We start from the raw sequence: 19,195 nt of genomic DNA on the forward strand, positions 1-19,195 counted from the left end.
AAAACAATAAAGGCGTATGGTGCAGGAACACAGCTGTCATCCTCCTGCTGACTTGTCGTTGTGCTGTATTAGCACTGTGCATTGAGTTATAGCCTACAGTACAGTGCTGTATTGAGCAAATTTGTCCAGGAATAATATTAGGTCAGAAAACACTGACACTCTCTGCCTCCAGATAAATAATTACAAACCCAGTAATTCTGATCTTGTTTTTATTGGGGGATAGGTAGAGACAATAAACACAAAACCAGTAAATGAGCTCTTTAATTTAATTCCAAAATGGCACGTCAAATTCATGTACCTTGAATGTACCTTGCACACACTAAACAGGTGACAGCTCTTCCAGTATTCTTTGAATTACGGGAGTAGAGAGCAAAGAGTCAGGCCTTTCAGGAGACCCCCTGTTTTGGCCCATCCCTGAACATGCAAATACAGACTTGATGACTGAAGTAACAGTTCTGCAGAACTTTTTGCCTTCAGTTTAAACAGCACATGGCTTTTATATCAAACAGGTCTTTCACCATACTAAGTTGCAATACAAACATTACATACGATATACACAACAGTTCCATACCACATACAGAAATATTTTGATAAATATTTCTTTCATTTCTTTCACTTTCCACTCAAGTTTGGTGTCAGTGGAGTGAATACATAAAATTACAATAGAGAAACTGAATGAAACTTTAAATATGATGCTTTCCAATTTACAAACATTGATCTTTCTTCTTGTCTCTTCTTGTCTCAAATAAATTATGGTGGTGCAAAAAATGGATGCAATTAATTTATCAAATGTACCAGGATTTAGAAAGAGGGGCTTCTATATTATTATTATCTATATTACAATATTAATAATTCAGTTTGTATATTAAGTGTTTTAATCATATCAAAGGAACTGTACAGAGCACACAGATCACTAATAACAGGCACCAATCACTTCATTATCAAAATACAAAATACAAATTAGTGCAAAACCAGAAATGCCATAAAAGGTAGGCTTAAGGCAAAATAACACAAAATGTCATCCACTTCAAAGCTGCATTAAAACAAAGACTAAGCCAGTTCACTAAAAGCTGAGCTAAACTGAAATGTGTTCACACCAGGCCTAAAACATTTCCAAACCGCAAAAAAAACCTCCTAAAGACTTTAATTTGCAGCAGGGCAGCTGTAAGGAGTCTGATTCAGAGGAGTGGATAGATGTTGGAATTGCCTGTTAAATTAAATTCACACTAGTACTCACACACACACATACCAACTCCACTTCTACATTACCTTCACAGGATAAGCTGTAAGTTACCATACTGTACTGCACCAGCTTGAGAACTAAGTTATGTTCTAGGTTGTCATGCTGCAGATAATTCTGTGATGTGAGAATATCCTGATTGGCTCATCCCATTCACTGTACCTACTTCAGCCAATCAAAGCTCTACAAAAATACGCCATATTGCATAGAATGAACAGCACCCTGTTGTGTCTGAGATAGAGGTGGAAGAGCTGACCTTCCACTTCTGTCCAACCCTAAACCACATCTATTCACTGACTTTTTAAAGTAACCTCTTCCAAAAGTGTAAACAGATTTTGATATGATCTATTCAGGGTTGTTGTGCTTAGAAAAAACCTTCAAAATATTATTAGACAATATTTTAATATTAATTTTAACTTCAGCGACTGAAGTGACATGATGTGAAATCAAAATTAAAACAGGAAGATCAGAGAAGCAGGAAGTATATGGCAGTGGACTCTAAACAGCATCAATTTTTAAATAAAAACCAGTTTTCATTTAGAAACAAAACTAAAACACGACATCACATGCAACATATTAAGTTACCACTGAATCATAACAGAAACATCTTTAGTGCTTTTTAAGGGATTAAATACTAAGCTGTGTCGAATACACAGTGTTGTTACTTTTTGGCTTGAAATAAGAAGCTCTTGAAATGACAGTGCTCCTCACTCATAGTGGAATCAACAGCACCTCCATTTTGAAAAGGCACTAATCAGGGAAATCACCAAAGTAGTCACAGCGCCAGAACAGTACCTGTTCTAGAATCTTTTTTAGCCATTCTCCATTCCTCATGAGAGTAACAGAAACCTTCTAGAGCACCGTACCTCACCTATACATTTGAATAGTATACAAATTACTGATATACACATGTGCATGTGTGCGCGCGCACACACACACACACACAGATTGGACTGCTGCACAGATTGCAGAGGCCAGCGTGACCCCGTGGCAGCGTGCTCCAGTCTGGCGCTGGCAGCACGGTTGGCTGCATAATGGAATTTGGAGAAATTCAATTTAAACAGGGTGCAGACGCAGCTGCGAGCCTCACGGGGCTGGTTAGCGAGGAATGCTGGGGACAAGGCGCCTCAGAGGTCACACAGCAGCGTAACAGAATTTAAAGCCTAACTCCACTGAAAAAGAACTTCAGTGCCATAGGTGGTCCCTCCCTACATCTTATAGTGCAGTAGGTACTGCATATAAACTTAAAATCCAGGAATATCTCTGCAGGAGAGAGATTCCTTATTTAATTTTTTTCAGTTGCATAATTCTTCTAATTCATCTGCCTACACTACCCAGAATGTAATAAAAAAACTTGTTGCACTGTGCCTGCCTGTTACCACTGGTAGGGTGATAAAATGGATAAAAATTCCCCTATTTCACAGTGAGAAATAAATCAGCTCAGTGCTCAGAGATTACACTATATCCACAAGGTAGCTAAGCATCCAGAGTCTGTATTTAAGGCTTTGTGTGATCAAGAGCAGCTTTGGAAGAAAGAGAGGTAACAATGCGATTGGCTGAGAGGAGAGGCAAAGCAATGCATTATGGGCTTTGTATGAGGGTAGAGGAGCTTGAAGTAGGTTAGTAAACAATGAAAGGAAATCAAATCAGATCATGCTTTTTGTATAATAAGTAAAGTATGACACAATAGAGATTTCAGTTATTCCAGCCCTTTAAAGAGCTGAGGGAGGCTGGATTTGCTGGTTGGTACAGGTCTGCCTCTAATATTGATATACTGAAAAATCATAGACAAAATGTAAGGTCTCTAACATGTCTGAAGCACTGTGTCATTTAAACTTGAAGATGTAAGACTCTACAACTACCATTAAAACTATGTGAAATACATTTCATGTTTTATTAATGCTGATTATTGCCAACGAATTATGTATTAATGTCGTAGTTAGAACTACGACATGCCACCCATAAATCTTTATGTAACTATGCCTGCTCATTGCAAAAGCATATGTCAGTCTAGTTTCAGTTAAATTTTCTCTCTCCATCTGGTTTTTTTTGTGCTTGCAACACATTGCACTGAAAATCACTCTCCCAGCCATTACACAAGAGCTTTCAATGGCAGCACCTAGATCAGAAATAATGCATCTTCCTGGTTAAAAAATAGACAAAACTGAGTGTGTTCCAACACTCACAGCGGTAGCCTTTTAGAGAATCACTGAAAGATTTGGTTGTAAAATTTTCCGCTCAGTTTAACACATTCTCTCTGCAAAATGTGTGTGCATCAGATACTTAAATGAGGAATACTCCACTGTCCCTACTGGGAATATACCAGGTCAAGGGTCAGAGGTCAATCAGTGATGTTGGGAAGTGCAGCTCAGAGACAGAAGGATGTTATTGGCTTTCTGTTTCCTAGTAAGGCCTTCTGCTTGGAGTCCTGGTGATTACCCAGTCCCTGTTCGGTTCCAGGCCTGGGCAGCCCCTCAACCTGGCTGGGGGGCGCGGGGATGGAGAAAGGGGGACATGTGAGAATTTCGGCATAGCGGTGGCTGGGTTTGGTCTCCCTCTGGAGCACTTTGCTCAGCAGGGGCTTCAGGAGTCCGACGGTGAGCTGGCTGCTGCGGTCAGGGAAGGGACCGGGGCTCTGCTCAGGAGGAGTGGGCGGTAGGCTTTTCAGCACAATGTTCAGGATGCTGTTCACTGTCAGGTCCTCGGGACAGAGGCTCCACAGGACGTCCAGGTAGGGGTCCAGGTGCCGGTGCTGGGCGACCTCACACAGCAGGGCGGTGAAGATCTCCCTGTTGAACACGGGGCCCCGCCGGCAAAACCTCTCCGCCACCTGGGTGACCCGCCCCCACTGCTGCTGGCCAATGAGGATGCGCAGGGCCTGCATGACACCGCGGGGCCTCTGGCTGCTCAGCAGCAGCTCCACCTCCAGGTCCCGGTGCTCGCCGTTTGCGGGCAGCACCGACAGGGCCCGCTTGTACAGGGGGAGGCTCTCCTCACTCTCCTGCACCCCATAGCTCCAGGGGGAAGGGGAGGCGCAGGAGGAGGAGGAGCAGGAGGAGGCACTGGCCTGGTGCTGCTGCGCCATCTCCAGGAACCTGGGCAGCCACCCGGACTGGAAGCGGAAGAGCGACTGGCAGAGGAGCTCGAACGCGGGCACCGCCGTATTGGCGGGCGGGCACCGCTGGGGGTCACAGCCCGCTGCCGCGGGCTGGACGGGGGCCAGAACCGCCTTCCAAACCTCGGCGGGGGCCTGGCTGTGGAGGAAGCCCTCCCCATCCACCCCCAGCCCCAGGACCACCTGCAGGGCCTGCCACGACTCTGTGGGGAAGGTGCCGAAGACAGTGTTCAGGTAGAGGATGCTGTCCACATCTGGTTCCGAGCTCAGCACCCTGCCCACTTCATCCAGGACCAGCTTTTCACATAGAATCAACAGCTCCTTTTCCGAGGACCTGACCGCCGCCGCCTTGACCTCCTCTAGGGCGACCATGGCCTTCAGTTCAGGCTCCAGCGAGCTCAGCAGCTTGGGGTGGGCGCTGCCGCCGCCCCCCTGCAGCAGGTCCGCCGCCCTGTGGCCCCTCAGGTATTCGCTGAGGATGGATGCCAGTGAGATGGGGGCCTGGAACATCCTCCCACTCTTCAGCTTCTCCACCGTCAGCTGGGCGCCGCTAAGGCTCCTCCGCTGGTAGTGCCTGCAGGCCTCCTCGAAGACAGCCTCCGCCAGGACAGAGTCCGGAGTCACACTCTCTGGGTGCCCTGGCAGCTTGTGGCTGGGGTCCAGTTCCCTGCGCTTGACCAGGAAGAGCCCAGCCTCAGACAGGAAGTGGGGGACATTCCTCTTCCTGGAGTTGACGAACAGGATCCCCTCTCTCCTCAGGGCCACCTTGCCCAGCTCCAAACCGCACTGAGCATCTATCACAAAGAGGGTCCGGCCGACTGTCAGTGCCAGGACCTCCTGGTAGAGGTTCATGCTGCTGTGGCCTCCAGCAGCGGCAGTCAGACAGTTGTCCGCGAGCTTGTAGACCCGCCTCAGAACACCATCGCTTTGTAGAAAGCTGACCCACCCTGAGCTGAGAAGGAGCACAAGACCTCCGCTCCCTGTAGGACAGCAGGCCCAGATCTCCGGGGGGTCGAGGGCGGCCAGCGTGCCAACACAGTCCGACACCAGCTTATTGAAATCAGACTCCTTGCCTGCGATAGCGGCAGGGCTCTTTTTCAGCAGCGCCCCCTTGCAGGCACTGCAGATAGTCACAGTGTCGCGCTGCGGGGTCCATTTGAAGAAAAATTTGGAGATGCTCCTCAGGGAGTTCGCCTTTGGGTCCGGCAGCAGGTACACGTTGTCCCCGGAGGCGGTCACCGTGTAGCGGGGGCTGTTGTGCAGCGCGATCATCACGCCCCCCAGACGCACGTTTGCCTCATCCACCTCGTACGTCCTCTTGCAGATGCAGTACCTGAAGTTGCTGCGCGTCGCGCCAGGGGCCGGGGAGTTTTCCGAGGGCGGTCGCTCTTCGCACCAGACGATGAAGTTGCCGCTGGAACAGACGGAGACCACCCTCGCCCTGAAGCTGTTGCACAGGTCAGAGGTGTGCAGCAAATGCCAGCCGGCTTTGCGCTCCCAGTACCTCCAGAACTCTGCCTTACCATTCTCAAAGATCACCACGAGTACGGCTGCACCACGGTCCGCGTTTCTGCCGTGTGCCAAGTAGATGATATCGACAATAGGCACCGTCCTCGTCAAACACAAATCCTGGTGCTTCTGCGTTTGAATCAGCGCTGGTCTTTCGTATTTGTCGAATGTCAGGAGACCGATCTTAGGTTTATGGAAAATGACATGGATGTGGTGTCCGTCTGGGCTAATCCGCACATCGGACAAACAGCTCTTGGTGTTACCATTATAGCAGCTACTCAAACTGAATTCTTTCAAAAAGTCAGCAAAATCTTTACCTCGGGTAAAATCGCAAAAATCTGTTACCTGTTCCAGTACGAGTTGCTTCATGTTCCGTTAGCATCCGCGGTGGAAATACCAGATGACATAAAACAAAAAACTACACGAAAGAGTAAAAAAACTAATTAAACTCTTTTGCCATTACAGATTTAAGTACCTTTGTCGTCAGAAAACGCGGTGCTTGCAGTTTGTTTCCTAGCTTGATCGCGAATCCATACCCCGTTTAATTGATTTTCTTTTACGTTTTGATACCGCTCGGCTCATAAGTGGCTAGGCAGCTACATTTATTAGTCATTTGATTTCTCTATACTTGCCCCCTCCCTCCCCTCCTGACATCACGAGTTTCTTAATATCCGGAAACCAATAGATTTTAACCATGGCGGAGGAGGGGTGAAAAGTCGTGCGGGTGTTTAGCAAGCGTTTTTCAGGGCGTCACGCTGCGGGCGGTTTGCGGAGATTCATTGATATTTGCACAGTGTGGATCGACTGCATAGAGCCGATCAAATCATTTTAACATCAGTAAATCTGCGCTCTTTCCAGTGCAGCTTGACGCCCTAAACTAAAAAATTTCAGTGTCTTGCGCAGTTTCGTCCTTTTAAGATCCCGTGATGGAAACACCCCTCAATCAAACATCTCGACTGTTTTAACTCATAGGTAACTTTATTCATTTATGCATTCACATAATACAAGCAATGGCCATGGTTTTACAAGTTAGCTTGGTAGCTTGCTTGACAGCTGGGATGGGACCGGTGTCACACGGACTCGCTGTAAATACGCTTGTTAGACTAGGCGGTCCTGCAAAGGCATACTATGTATAATTCGGTGATCAGCTGGTTATCCAAACGAATAAAAGCATCCACCAAAGTTGTTACGAGAAGCACGAATTAGCGAGACTGGAAAGAAATACACAAAGAGCGTTTCGTTTTTGTGAAGAGAGACGCTAAGACCCAGCAGCTCCCATGTTGTGTGGGAGGGCCCGATGCGTTTACCGAGACAGCAGAAATCATCGCTTCTACTCTTCCACCTCTGCATGTGAATGCAATGGATCCGTGAGAAATATCGTTTGACTCAGGTAGGGGAAGAAGTAGCTAGCATGTCACTGAACTTAAACAAACAGCCACAACAGCTTAGCAAGCAACAATGACAAGTAAGTTTGGTAATAGCCAGCCTCCGGGCTACATTCCGTAGCTTACCAAAGCTAGCTTGTTCTCTGGATCATTGTAGTCTTGTTAGAAAAGTGGACGCCAAAACTATCTTGCTCCCTAGACGTTAGCATGCGAACTAACATTAATCAAGTCAGGTAAATAACTTGCTTAGTTTTGGCTGTTCGTTGCAGCTTACTATGTGGCTGAAATGTTGAAAGTAAACGAGACAATGTCGGCAGCTAGCCAGCTAGCAAGCTATAGCTAACTGGCTAAGCAAAGCAGAATGCCGCTAGCTAGTCAACGTTAGCTACAACATTAGGCAAACACAAGCTAGCTAAATGCAACATTTGTAGTTGCACGTTAACATCAATGTCGCTCACTGCAACTTTTGTAGTTACATGTTTGTATCAATGTTAGCGTCTGTGTTGCTAAATACAGCATTTGTCGTTAGCCAGAGTAGCTAGCATGCCACTCTATGAGTTAAACTGCAAGCATCCATCACAGTATCGTGACGGGTGTTAAATATTTTGCTGCGCACACTTTTATAGTTGGTTAAGATTGCAAAATGTTTTTATTTCGTCAAAAAATAGTGGAGGAAAGGCCCGCAAAGATAGCTAGACCAGGATAAGGACGCCTATCCAATGGACAGTGGGCCTATCCTATTGCGCAAATACCGATATGTTTCGCTAATAAAATTTGCAGAGTCGGACTTCACTTACGCTTAAAATACAGTAATTAATTAGCAAGGTAGCTGCACCTCGAAACGGTTAGGTGTTTCTTTATGTAGACGAGCTGTCATTATTAACAACAATGGCCAGCACAACTTTTTTATGTTTTGCGGTCAAACATTTAAAAGAAGGCGATTTCCTATTCGTTACGACTAGCTTACTGGCTAAGTGGAGAAGGCTTCTTCAAGCTAATATGCTCGGTTAGAGGGAAGGTAAAATAAATTAAGATCATAATAAGCATGTTTATTGTTATATTTATATTGTGTTTGGTATTCCTTTAGTTTCTATAAGGATCAGTCTTTCATTCCTCTGTGTGTGTCTGCACAACAGGGAGAAGGTAGCTGGCTAAATAAGTCTAATGGGAACGGGGAAATCTACGATAACAATTTCAAGATCGGTATCAAACATAATAATAGCGACACGAACGTCATTCCATCCCCAGGTACATAACTGGGACAAAGGTGTTTCACGGAAGGCAGCGACAGCCAGGTGTAGAGATTTGCCTTTCAGATCCTCTTTGACAATTTCTCCGCTGTGCACGTGTAATATTTGTTTATATGAAAGAACTACTGTATCTTAAGGCGTTGCTTTGACGGCCTTTTTAACTGTTGTAGACACAGCTGGAATGACTAGTGTAATGCTTAAATAGCACAGTCCTCTTGACTGCTTATAGCTGCCCAACAAGACCACTGTTCGATACACCTGACTGTACTCTCTTGGGAAGACCTTTTTATTTTTGTTCAGACTGTGAAAACTTCTCATGGCAGAAGTTGTCCTTAAGTGCAGATGTATCATCATTCTGACCTTAAAAAGTATATGCCAAAAAAAAACTGGTCCTGTGTCAGCACTTGAAGGCAGCTTATGCCTGGAGTATGCAGACATGGTCCAGATCCAGTGTAGTGATGTCATCATAACCTTTAATGATTGAAACATCTCCAGTTCTTAAGTGACGGCTGTTAAGTGTAAATTGCCCTGGCGTGTGATGCAACTGTAAATGATACAGAACTGGGAAGATGCAGGTTCGCTGTGTTCCTGTGGCAAAGTTGGAGGAAGTGGGCTGCTTTTGCTGGACTTTTCATCATATTAAAATCATTCTTGCCCAGCAGACCAGTGGTCCTTGTAAGAGCTTTGTCGCATGACTGAGGCCTGGCCTTTTTTGCAGATCTTGCAATTTAGATCTTCGCTTCCTCAACCCTTGCCGCCTTCTAGCCACACTGGTGGTAAGAGTGGGATGTGCTCACATTACTCAGGAGTGCAGTGTGCACTGATTTAAACAGGAAGGAAGTGCAGTTTTCAGATCTGTCAAGCAGGGTGCAAATGCTAGTGAGAACTTTGCAGCAGGAAATTCTCACCTTGCCGTGGGGCCTATCCTTTAACGATGTAGAGGTTGCTTCAGTGTAGTGTGGGAGACCAGGGTCTGTTTCCCAGCTCTGACAGTTAAGGTCAATACTTCCTTGAAAACTCACACTCACTGCAGTACATGATGTTTGCTTAGACAGCAGTTTACAGAATGTGGAAAGCCACAACTCTATCCAAACATCCCTTATTTCTGTATGTGTTTGTTGTGCTTGTAAGTCTTGTGGAAGCTGAAAGAGTTGCATATGAGGGTGCTTCACATTTATTGATCTACAGTGCTCAGCAAAGGCTTGAAATATTTTGAGATAGTTTTAAGTCTTCGAAAGTCATGAATGTTTCATGAGGATAGTGCTGTTTACTGTATGTATGGGATCCTTGTAGCATTTGAAGTTCCCATGCGCACCTCTACAAGAAAGCAAACAAAAGTAGTAGCCTAACTGGATTTATTACCCACTGCAAGGCAGATTTACATGCCGAAGTGCTTCAGTATATTGACTCACCACAGTCCTGTTCATGTCATGCAGGTGAATGTGTTTGTTTTTATTCCCCAGTAGAGACAAAACAATCATAGAATTTATCACCTTGTCCAAATAAACAAGAGAGCGTCTGTTCTTTTTTTGCACCAATCTTAAACTCCTTTGAAATTGAGGTTGTGTTAGTCTTCAGTGGAAAAGCCAGCCTTTGAGCAGGAGATTCAAAAAAGATCATAACTTCATTGATCAATAGGAGTGGAGAAGAGTGCTCCAATTTTCTTCCTGTCTAACTCATCAGGTGATCCATAGGGATGTGGATGAGTAACAGCCCAGCACTCGGTGGCGTTTAATTATGAAAAGTAGGGGTAAAGCCTACAGCTGGATACATGGATAAAACTGTAACCTGTGTAAATCACTCTGGATAAGAGTGTCTGTGGAATGACAATAATTTGAACCTGTGGGAAGCATGTCTGATGTCAGATGTCACCCGAGAGTTTGGGGAAAAAGCAGATTAAAGCCAAAAAACCTTACCATAAAATGCAAATATTTATTATCAGCACGCCTCCTGATGGTTGAATTTATGGCCCCAGCAGTTATACGGCACTCAGTGTGGTTCTTTGGAACAGTAAAACCCAGGGATAGTGTTGTGGGTGCTCCAGAGATTGACAAATCAGCCCTCTAAGTAGTGTTGATTTGGTGCGCCTGCCTGTGTCCCTCTCATCGCTTCCCCTGCGACCCACTTTCAGATACCTTTTCCTGGAAAATGTTTTGTCATTTTCAAGCTCTGAGGAGTTACAGCCCTATAAAAGGATCACCTTCATTGGGAGGTGATAACATGGATTTAAGAAAATTACACCACTCCTTCCTATTGAGGCACTGTATCACGCTATGTTTGCCTGTTGCACGGAACAGAAATCTGGTCACATATACTCGAAAGGAAATTAAAACATTGGCACTGTATGAGGTTTGTGTAACTTGGATGTGGACTGTCCCTGCAGCCGTCATTTGATGCGTGCCAAAAGTTGCTACCCAAAAGTAGTTTAAATGGGCAAATGAGACATGTCACCCAACTGTGGTCCTTTCAATGCAGTCACGGTCCTCTAAAACAGTGACTGCTTTGCTGTGAATGAATGAGTGAAGTTCATGGCTATCAGGTTTCACTCCTCGATAGTCATGGTAAGCGATCGCTTCGGGGGAACGGTTGCAGTGATTCGGGGTCGGATGTTGCAGCTGATGATTGTCTCAGAGGAACAGGTTGATGATCCGTGTCGATCACAGGAATGCAAGGGGAACGTGAGACAGATGGGAGATGCACACAAGTGGAGAAATATGGGGAGTATCACACACATTGTTTTTTGGGAAAATTAATTTCAAGGAGAACCGTTTAACCCCCAGTGACCATGTAGGCGATTCTTGTTCCACATCTTCAGTGCAGGAATCGGAGAATGAAAACGGACATTGCTGATCACATGGATTACACACTGCAGAGTTGTGGTTAGGGAATTAGACCCGGTATCAGTATGTTGCAGTTTCAGAACCCAGGTGAAACACTGCTGCTGTACTCTTGAGCAAAACACTGAACCCACGCTGCATTTTGCGGACGAAGGTGTTGGCAAACAGCAGCTAATATTTAGCTAAAATAAACGGGTAATATTTAAGTTGTTCAAGTTGCCCACAAAGATGTCTGCTTAGTTAATAATCACATCTTCTACACTCCATGCAGATGTGGACGTTGGTGATTTCTGTCATGAAACATTTACAGCAGCAAATTGAACATTAGCTGACAGAAGCATCAAGACATCATTTCTGGCAGTTAATTCTATCTGCTATCACTGTTAACATTCCCCAGTTGTAAAAAGGAAAATCACCATTACAGAAGTGCTCTGTAATGGTGAAAGTAAAAAAAAAAATAGTCAAAAAAAAATTTAATATCAGCGTGCAGGGAAATCTCAGTGCACAGTGCAGATTCAGTTCTGTTTTGCAGTTTCAGTGACATCACTGGATCGGGGCATTTTTAGAGCCCATCTGTAATGTTTGCCCTCGGCTGGACTTTCAAGGTCGTGCTGTCTGGGTGTGGCAGGCCCGCCCGACACAGTGGTGTGAGGACAGATTGTGAGGGCTCCAGGAGGCTTGGGGGGATGGGCCTGTTGCCAGGAGTTGCTGATGTTCCTACTGTGAATGGTACCCAGCCTCATGGCCTGCATTACATTATTGTCATTTAGCAAACCCTTTTATCCAGAGCGATTAACTTAGGTTACAGTTTTTATATGTTATCCATTGATACAGCTGTGTATTTACAGAGTCAGTGCTGGGTTAAGTTTCTTAAGTATACCTTACGTGTCCTTGCCCAAGGATATAGCGGCAGTGGCCCAGTGGGGAACTGAACCAGCAACCTCTCGATTATGAGCCATAGTCCATACGACTAAGCGGCACTCCTGCCTGTCCCTTTCTCTCTCTCCCAGCCATGGCCCAGGTGGAGAAGAAGGCAGGGCTGCTGAGGAGGTCCTCGGCCTCCAAGAAGCCGCTGAAGGAGAAGGTGGTGCTGATGTACGATGAGATCTTCGCGGTAAGAACGCCGTGGCGGTTTCCCCGTTGCAGGGGTTATGGGCTCATATGAATCACAGATGCCACGGTCTGTTATGACCCTAACACAAAGGGGAGATACTCCCTGCAGCCTTAGCCCGGCTGTGCGCTGGGAATGAAGTTTGATTGACCACATGTGGAGAGGGATTGATTTTATTCCCTGTTCAACAGCAGAGATGCGGTGCTGAAAAATCATATTATACATGCATCGTGGCTCAGTTTCTTTGCAAACTGCATTACGGCTACAGTCTTAAGTGGCTACTCCTGCAGATTGCTTCTTTTTGGGAGTTGTTACAGAGTACCTGGCCTCAAGACCAGTGTACAACGTTCTTTTATACCTACTGCCCTCTTTCTGCTAGAATCTTTTACAGTAGCCTGTTTGCACACGGACATGTAAAGTTGTTAATATTTACAGATTGACTTCCCCCATCCCTTTTGAGAATTTACCATGTTTTATATGCCGTTCCATTTTAATGTTTTGTTTTTAATGTTTTTAATGTTTTTGTGTGCTCATTCTCTTCACCTCCCTCCCTCCCTCCCTCTCCGTGATAGAAAGAAGACCCTGCCAAGAACAATCCCCGCTTCTGGGAGGAACTCTTTCTAATGAAGGTGAGGGTGATGCAGCCACACTGACACTCCCCTGTCTCTAGACTTGTCCCACTCGACCAAGCCCCACCTTCACGCTCTCCTGACTCTGTGCTGAGGGACAGTGAGCTTGATGGTACTGTGAAAAAGTTCTGTAATAAACATGTTTACGAAGGGGACCAGGAGGATTTCTAACTCTTACTGAATAGTTAAAACTGGGTGGAGTGGTTTAATTGGTCCAGTTAGGAGAAAAATAGAAATATTCTGGTGCCTCTCTCTATCAATATGTGTGTACAACTACGAATGAATTTGTTTTCTTGCGCAAGAAGTTGAATATGTGTGTTCCCTTTTCATGAGTCATTTGCACAAAGCACACGCACACGCATCTTAATATTGGTAATATTGCTAAATCCCAAATTCTCTCACACTTGAAGGTGTGCTTAACATCGTCATATATGGTAATTTCATCTCCCAGAGAACACTTGATCCAGTGTGTGTTACCTTGGCTTCACAGTGACTTGCGATGAAAAGAAAAAATTGTCTGACAGCGAGGCAGGGATTCTAATATTGGAGGTTGAGTTAAAAAGTGAAAACTTGTTCGGCGAGGCCGGCCAAAATCACAGAGCCGCTTGACAGCAAGTTTGCAATGCTGTGAATACTTGACAAGTCAGATGAATGTCGCTGCGATAGCCCTTTTGAAGTCATTCTGTCATATTTGCATAAAAGGCTGCATGTCATCTCTTTAAAGACTTAAATGTGAGCTCTAGGCATGTGATTAGTGTCATATATTTCATCACAGAGGGAGAACAGAAAGATCCAATATGCTGCAGGTACAAAGTGACATGCTGACCGAGAGATTCCATGGGAGCATTATAATGCTGTTTTGTCATCGGATGTCTGCCTCTCTCCGAAGCTGTACAGATGGACCGTTGGGCGATGGGTCGTCTTCCCTCTCGTGTCCTCTGGCCGCTAAACTGAGTCCTTTCTGGGAATTTTATGAAGGATGCGGCATTGGGTGACTTAATCAGTCACTTAATTGAATTCTAGCCTGTAATCAGTTACAACTTATTAGCCGTTTCGTGTTCACGGCAGAGGGCTCGCAGCAGGCTTTCAGCCCTCTCCTTTGCCTGAATGCTGCATCAGATAACTCTTCCAGAAGTGCAAGATGAGCCATTTTCACAGTTGCAGTACACTTGCAGTAACTTGTGATAAAGTGGTTCAACTCATCATATTTAAAGAAAAGCTTTTTTTTCTTTTTATGGAAGGTTACACTTGAATTAATCTGTGACAGTGTAGTGTAGTGGTAAGAAGCAGGGCTCATAAGAGAGGCTGCTGGTTCAGTTCGCTGCTGGGGCACTGCTTCTGTACCCTTGGGCATGGTACTTTACCCAGCATTGCCTCAGTAAATATCCAGCTGTATAAATGGATAACATAGAAAAATTTTAACCTATGTAAGTCATTCTGGATAAGAGCATCTGCTAAATGTGAATAATGTATTGTCATTGGTTCCGTTACTTTGCATGACGCCACTATTCCACAATGCTTCTGAGCTGAGACTTAACATCATAGGTGTGTTCAAATTCGGCAAACTGAGGCGAACGTTCCAGGCGAATGGGTTTTCTTTCAACTTTTAAATTTGAATGGTTTTCTGTGAACATTCCAAATTGTTCGGTTTTTATGCTAGGTCAGCATACTTTGACAACATTAATCCTCTAGGCTACTGATGACAACCAAGGTATCGTTTCAAATAACGCTTTAGCTGTATGTGATGTATGCTAGTTAGTCTAACGACCGCAAAGAGCAATTGCTTAGCTAGCGCTAAGGATTGATAACGGTGGCATACAAAAAAGAGGTTTTCAGAAAACATATCAACATAACTGATAAAGTTAACCGCTTGAATTATTGTAAGAAGATTAAATAAAAATCTAAGAGTTACATATGTTTTACATTTACATTTATTCATTTAGCAGACGCTTTTATCCAAAGCGACTTACATAGGTTACAGTTCTTTACAACGTTATCCATTTATACAGCTGGATATTTACTGAGGCAGTTGTGGGTTAAGTACCTTGCCCAAGGGTACAGCAGCAGTGTCCCAGCGGGGATCAAACCTGTGACCTTTCAGTTACAAGTCCTGCTCCTTAACCACTATGCTACATTTTCTGGGATAACTGGGCACACATCTCTCTTATTCCAGCGTCCATGTCTGTTCGCTGAGAACTACCTCCTCAGACTGTTTGTGTGTGTTTGCAGACGTTCGCTCAAAGCAGACGGAAAACTGTTTGAAAATGTTCACAAACGTTTGCCTTTGTTTGCTAATTTGAACGCACCTCATGTTGTGTTGCATCACCACCCCACCCCCCTCCCCCAACAGGTGAATCTGGAGTACCTGGAGGGCAAGCTGGAGTCTCTGGACGGAGACGAAGTTATGAAGATCAAGGACAACATCAACAGCCTCTTCCACCACTGCATCCAGGCCCTCAGTGAGGAGCACCAGATTAAAGTGGTCAATGCCTTACAGGTGAGAGCCAGCAGGGGGCAGCAGCGATCCACAGTTTCCAGTGTCTGCTTTTCTTTCTCTCCTAACTATTCTTGCCAGTCGTGTGCTCCTTGAGGCAGTCTGGGATGGCCTTGGTTGGTATGCTAAATTATAGGATTATTCGCATAATGAGAGCCACAGATCCAAGAATGATTACATTCACCCAGTTTTAAAGGATGCATTCCAGGGATAATTTTTGGTGGGTTGAAGTGAGTTGATTGCTGCAATTAATGGTCAGGACCATTTGGAGTGCGGTCATGTCTGGCACTTCATGTGCATGTGCAGTGCAGATGTGCAGATCTACATTGTTGGGTCGGACCTTTAACGTGTAACACCTCATCTGTGTTGTACAGGCACAATTATGTGCTGGTGTAGCTTGTCAGACAAGGGCTTGTAACACTTTTACAAAGCTAATTTTACATGTTAAGACTAGTATAAACATGTAGTGATGTAATTTTATATGTTACATGTTAAACATGTTAACTGATAAAATCAACTTTGTAAATTATGTTGCACCACAGACATAGCTTGTTAGACCAGAGTTTGAAAAACTTTTACAGTTGCTTTGAGTTAATTTTTTAAGATTTCCTAGATTGCATCTGCCCATATAACATGTACTAACCAAGCGGGAATGACCTGATTTAACCCTAATCTTGTGTTTGCCTCCTTCTGTCCGCCCCTGTCCCAAATCACCACAGACTCTGTGCGCTCTGTTTCGCGGTGTTCACCAGAAGAACAAGTCGACGTCGGGCTTTGACATCATCAACATGCTGATGGGGTTCGATAAGGCCGAGCTGCGCATGAAGGTGAGCCGCACCTGTGTTTGAGCATGCCTGTGCGGGGCGTGGCTGAACTGACGCACCGGTGCTCTGACTCATTATCACTGAACACGTCTACAATAACACGCTAATGTAATTTGATAACCGATGACCGATATCTCCACTAGCTAGCTTTTCCCTTGCCTGGCCAACTATTGAAACTTGGTTATGAAGCGCTTCTAACATTTTCGACTCCTTATATGACTTTTTGCCTGTGTTATACTCTGCCTCACTTGTCAGTCGTTTTGGGGAAGAAAAAGCATCTGTAAAATGCATTAATGTAGATGTAAATGATAACAATGTGTCTAAAGTGTTTTGTTTTTTTTTTTTTGAAAAGGGGGGGGGGTGAGGCCCAGGCTTGTTCTAGGTGCATCCCACCGCATCCACTACTCTGATTGGATTTCAGGGCTTTGAATTTGATTACCTGAGATTTCGGGTATTTACAGTGTTGGCTGAATGTAAATGCAGCTCATGTAAAACTACCTGTGTTGAGAAGCCAAAAGGAGTGTGGCTGTTGAACTGACTCCTTTATGATTGTAAAAAAAAATACTGATCTTGGATCTGTAGGGAGAAAAAAAAACAAAAATTAAGCATGATCCAATATCAATAATAATAATAATAATAATAATAATAATAATAATAATGGTCTTAGTCTAGATCCTTGATCTCTATTTACTTACATGACAGATGGTTCAGTTGCTGGTGTTGATGCCATTAATCATTGTCCTCAGAGGCTAAAAATCAACCTGCCAAACTCATTCGGCCCTTGTTGACCATTTACACAATATTACATAACCGGATTATTTATTACACGTCATGTCATTCATGCAGTATAATAAAGGATGTGATAAAGGTCTCTAAATATTGTGCAATAACCCATTAAAAACCATTACCAGCTGGCTATGTTGAGCATGTGTGCAAGTCTGCAAAAAAGTGTGTAATTGTGTGTAATATTACTGTAAAGAATGGAATTTTAGGCACAGCCTGGTCGGGGACCTGTGTCTGTGAGTGACTGCTTTTACTGGGTTGTTGTTAAGCTGATCTGGATTCTGTGTCCATGTTTGTAATTGAAAGCTGTTCTGAGATCTGCCTTATTAAATAAACCTTGATTTGGGTCTCTTGTCTCTGTAAGTAAACTCTGATATGGGATCTGTGTGTGTGTGTATCTCCGCTCTGCAGGACCTGATGGAGAGTTTGGATGGGCTGCTGTGTGGGGAGGGGTCAGAGAGTCTGAAGAGTCTGTGTCTCAAGCTGCTGCTCTGCCTGGTGACGGTGAGGATCCATAAAGGATCAAGGTTTAAAAAAATACCAGCATACCGTATAAACAGGAGCTGCAATGGATACACTCTATAAAACATTTTATGGCACTGTTCACAAGATCAATACGTAGTCATTCACTGGAATATATGACTCTTATCCTGTGAGGCCAGCAGTTGGCCCATTGAGCCTTTTAGTGTTGTCATAATGTGTATGTGTAAATGTTAGCAAGTGTGCAGGCATCCAAGCTAACATATTCTGCCTGAATGCACTCTCCCCCCCCCCCCCCCCCCCCCCACTCCCCCCTTCTCTCTCTCTCTCTCTCCCCCCCCACTCCCCCCTTCTCTCTCTCTCTCTCTCTCTCCCCCCCCCCACTCCCCCTTCTCTCTCTCTCTCTCTCCCTCTCTCCCCCCACTCCCCCCTTATCTCTCTCTCTCTCTCTCTCTCTCTCTCCCCCCCCCACTCCCCCCTTCTCTCCCTCTCTCTCCCCCTCTCCCCCCTTCTTTCTCTCTCTCTCTCACCTGATGTGCATACTGCTCTTCAGGTGACCGATAACATCAGCCAGAACACCATCCTGGAGTACGTCATGATCAACAGCATCTTCGAAGCCATTTTACAGGTAAACAGGGTGGCCGTGTGAGAGCGCTGGTGGAGGAGCTGAGCCCGGACCTCTGCAGTTGCACCCTTAAGCAGAGCACTTCACTCAGATCACTTCAGTACTATCCATCGATGCGATTGGATATTTAATTAAAAAAAACCTCTGTGTAAGGCTATCTGCTAAATCGGTGATCCAAACAGAAGCTCCTGAATGATGCTCACAGTTCAGAGACGGCAGCAGGCAGATGCTGTTTTACGCTGACTAGCAAGCATGTATCAGACCATGTGGTCTGTCTCAGCTTGTCCCAGAGCAGAGGAGAGTATGTTAGTGGAAACATTTTAATGCTGAATGGAATATAATTATATGCCCCTGGCTGCATCAAATAAATATGTTTTGTTTGGAAACTGTTTTTTCGGTCATTATATTATTATCATCATTTATTTGCTTCAGTGCAGTCAGTTTCACATACCCTGTAAAACATTCATGTAGCTGTAGTGATGCGAATCTCCTTGCCCGAGGGCCTGACTGCAGCCTCCCATTCTTCTGACCGCTGCCCCATGCACATTCCCCAGTGAATCTGATCATTTTGCTCTGAACAGGGGTGTTGTGTGCAGAGTGAACCCTCACCATTCCCGAGGGCTGATGGGAAACTATAGCCGTGTCACCAGGGCCCAGCTGCTTTGCTTGAGCGTTCATGAAGCACACAGTAAAATAATACTGTACAGTAAATGTTCAAATAACAAAGCACACAATAAATGTTAAAATAACATAATAAAAAGCCATAAAACAAGACATTAAGGGCTTGCAGTCTACAAGGCACTTGTCTTCAGTGCAGGCTTAACCACTTGGCCTGGGTTTGAAAACTGGCTCTGTGGCAGATATTCACCAGGATCCCACAGCTGTGGAGCACATTAGCTTCATTCTGCCGAGG

General features: G+C 44.9%; 2 protein-coding genes across 2 annotated transcripts in view; one reads left to right on the forward strand and one right to left on the reverse strand.

The window, feature by feature from the left end:
• Positions 1-3,203: 3,203 nt before the first annotated feature.
• LOC118790595 (Hermansky-Pudlak syndrome 6 protein-like) lies at positions 3,204-6,317 on the reverse strand. The gene has a single exon (XM_036547557.1). The coding sequence runs from the start codon at positions 6,231-6,233 to the stop codon at positions 3,609-3,611; it is 2,625 nt and encodes an 874-aa protein (XP_036403450.1). The 5' UTR covers positions 6,234-6,317; the 3' UTR covers positions 3,204-3,608.
• An 845-nt stretch (positions 6,318-7,162) lies between these two features.
• The window catches only part of armh3 (armadillo like helical domain containing 3), a 56,541-nt gene continuing 44,508 nt past the window's right edge, over positions 7,163-19,195 (forward strand). Inside the window, exons 1-7 of the mRNA XM_036551124.1 lie at positions 7,163-7,254; positions 12,347-12,450; positions 13,020-13,076; positions 15,427-15,573; positions 16,290-16,397; positions 17,589-17,681; positions 18,211-18,285. Coding sequence (XP_036407017.1) covers positions 12,349-12,450; positions 13,020-13,076; positions 15,427-15,573; positions 16,290-16,397; positions 17,589-17,681; positions 18,211-18,285 — 582 coding nt within the window. The 5' untranslated portion in view covers positions 7,163-7,254; positions 12,347-12,348. The remainder of the gene's footprint in view (positions 7,255-12,346; positions 12,451-13,019; positions 13,077-15,426; positions 15,574-16,289; positions 16,398-17,588; positions 17,682-18,210; positions 18,286-19,195) is intronic.

The sequence above is a fragment of the Megalops cyprinoides genome, chromosome 1 (assembly GCF_013368585.1).
Source record: "Megalops cyprinoides isolate fMegCyp1 chromosome 1, fMegCyp1.pri, whole genome shotgun sequence".
NCBI lineage: Eukaryota > Metazoa > Chordata > Actinopteri > Elopiformes > Megalopidae > Megalops > Megalops cyprinoides.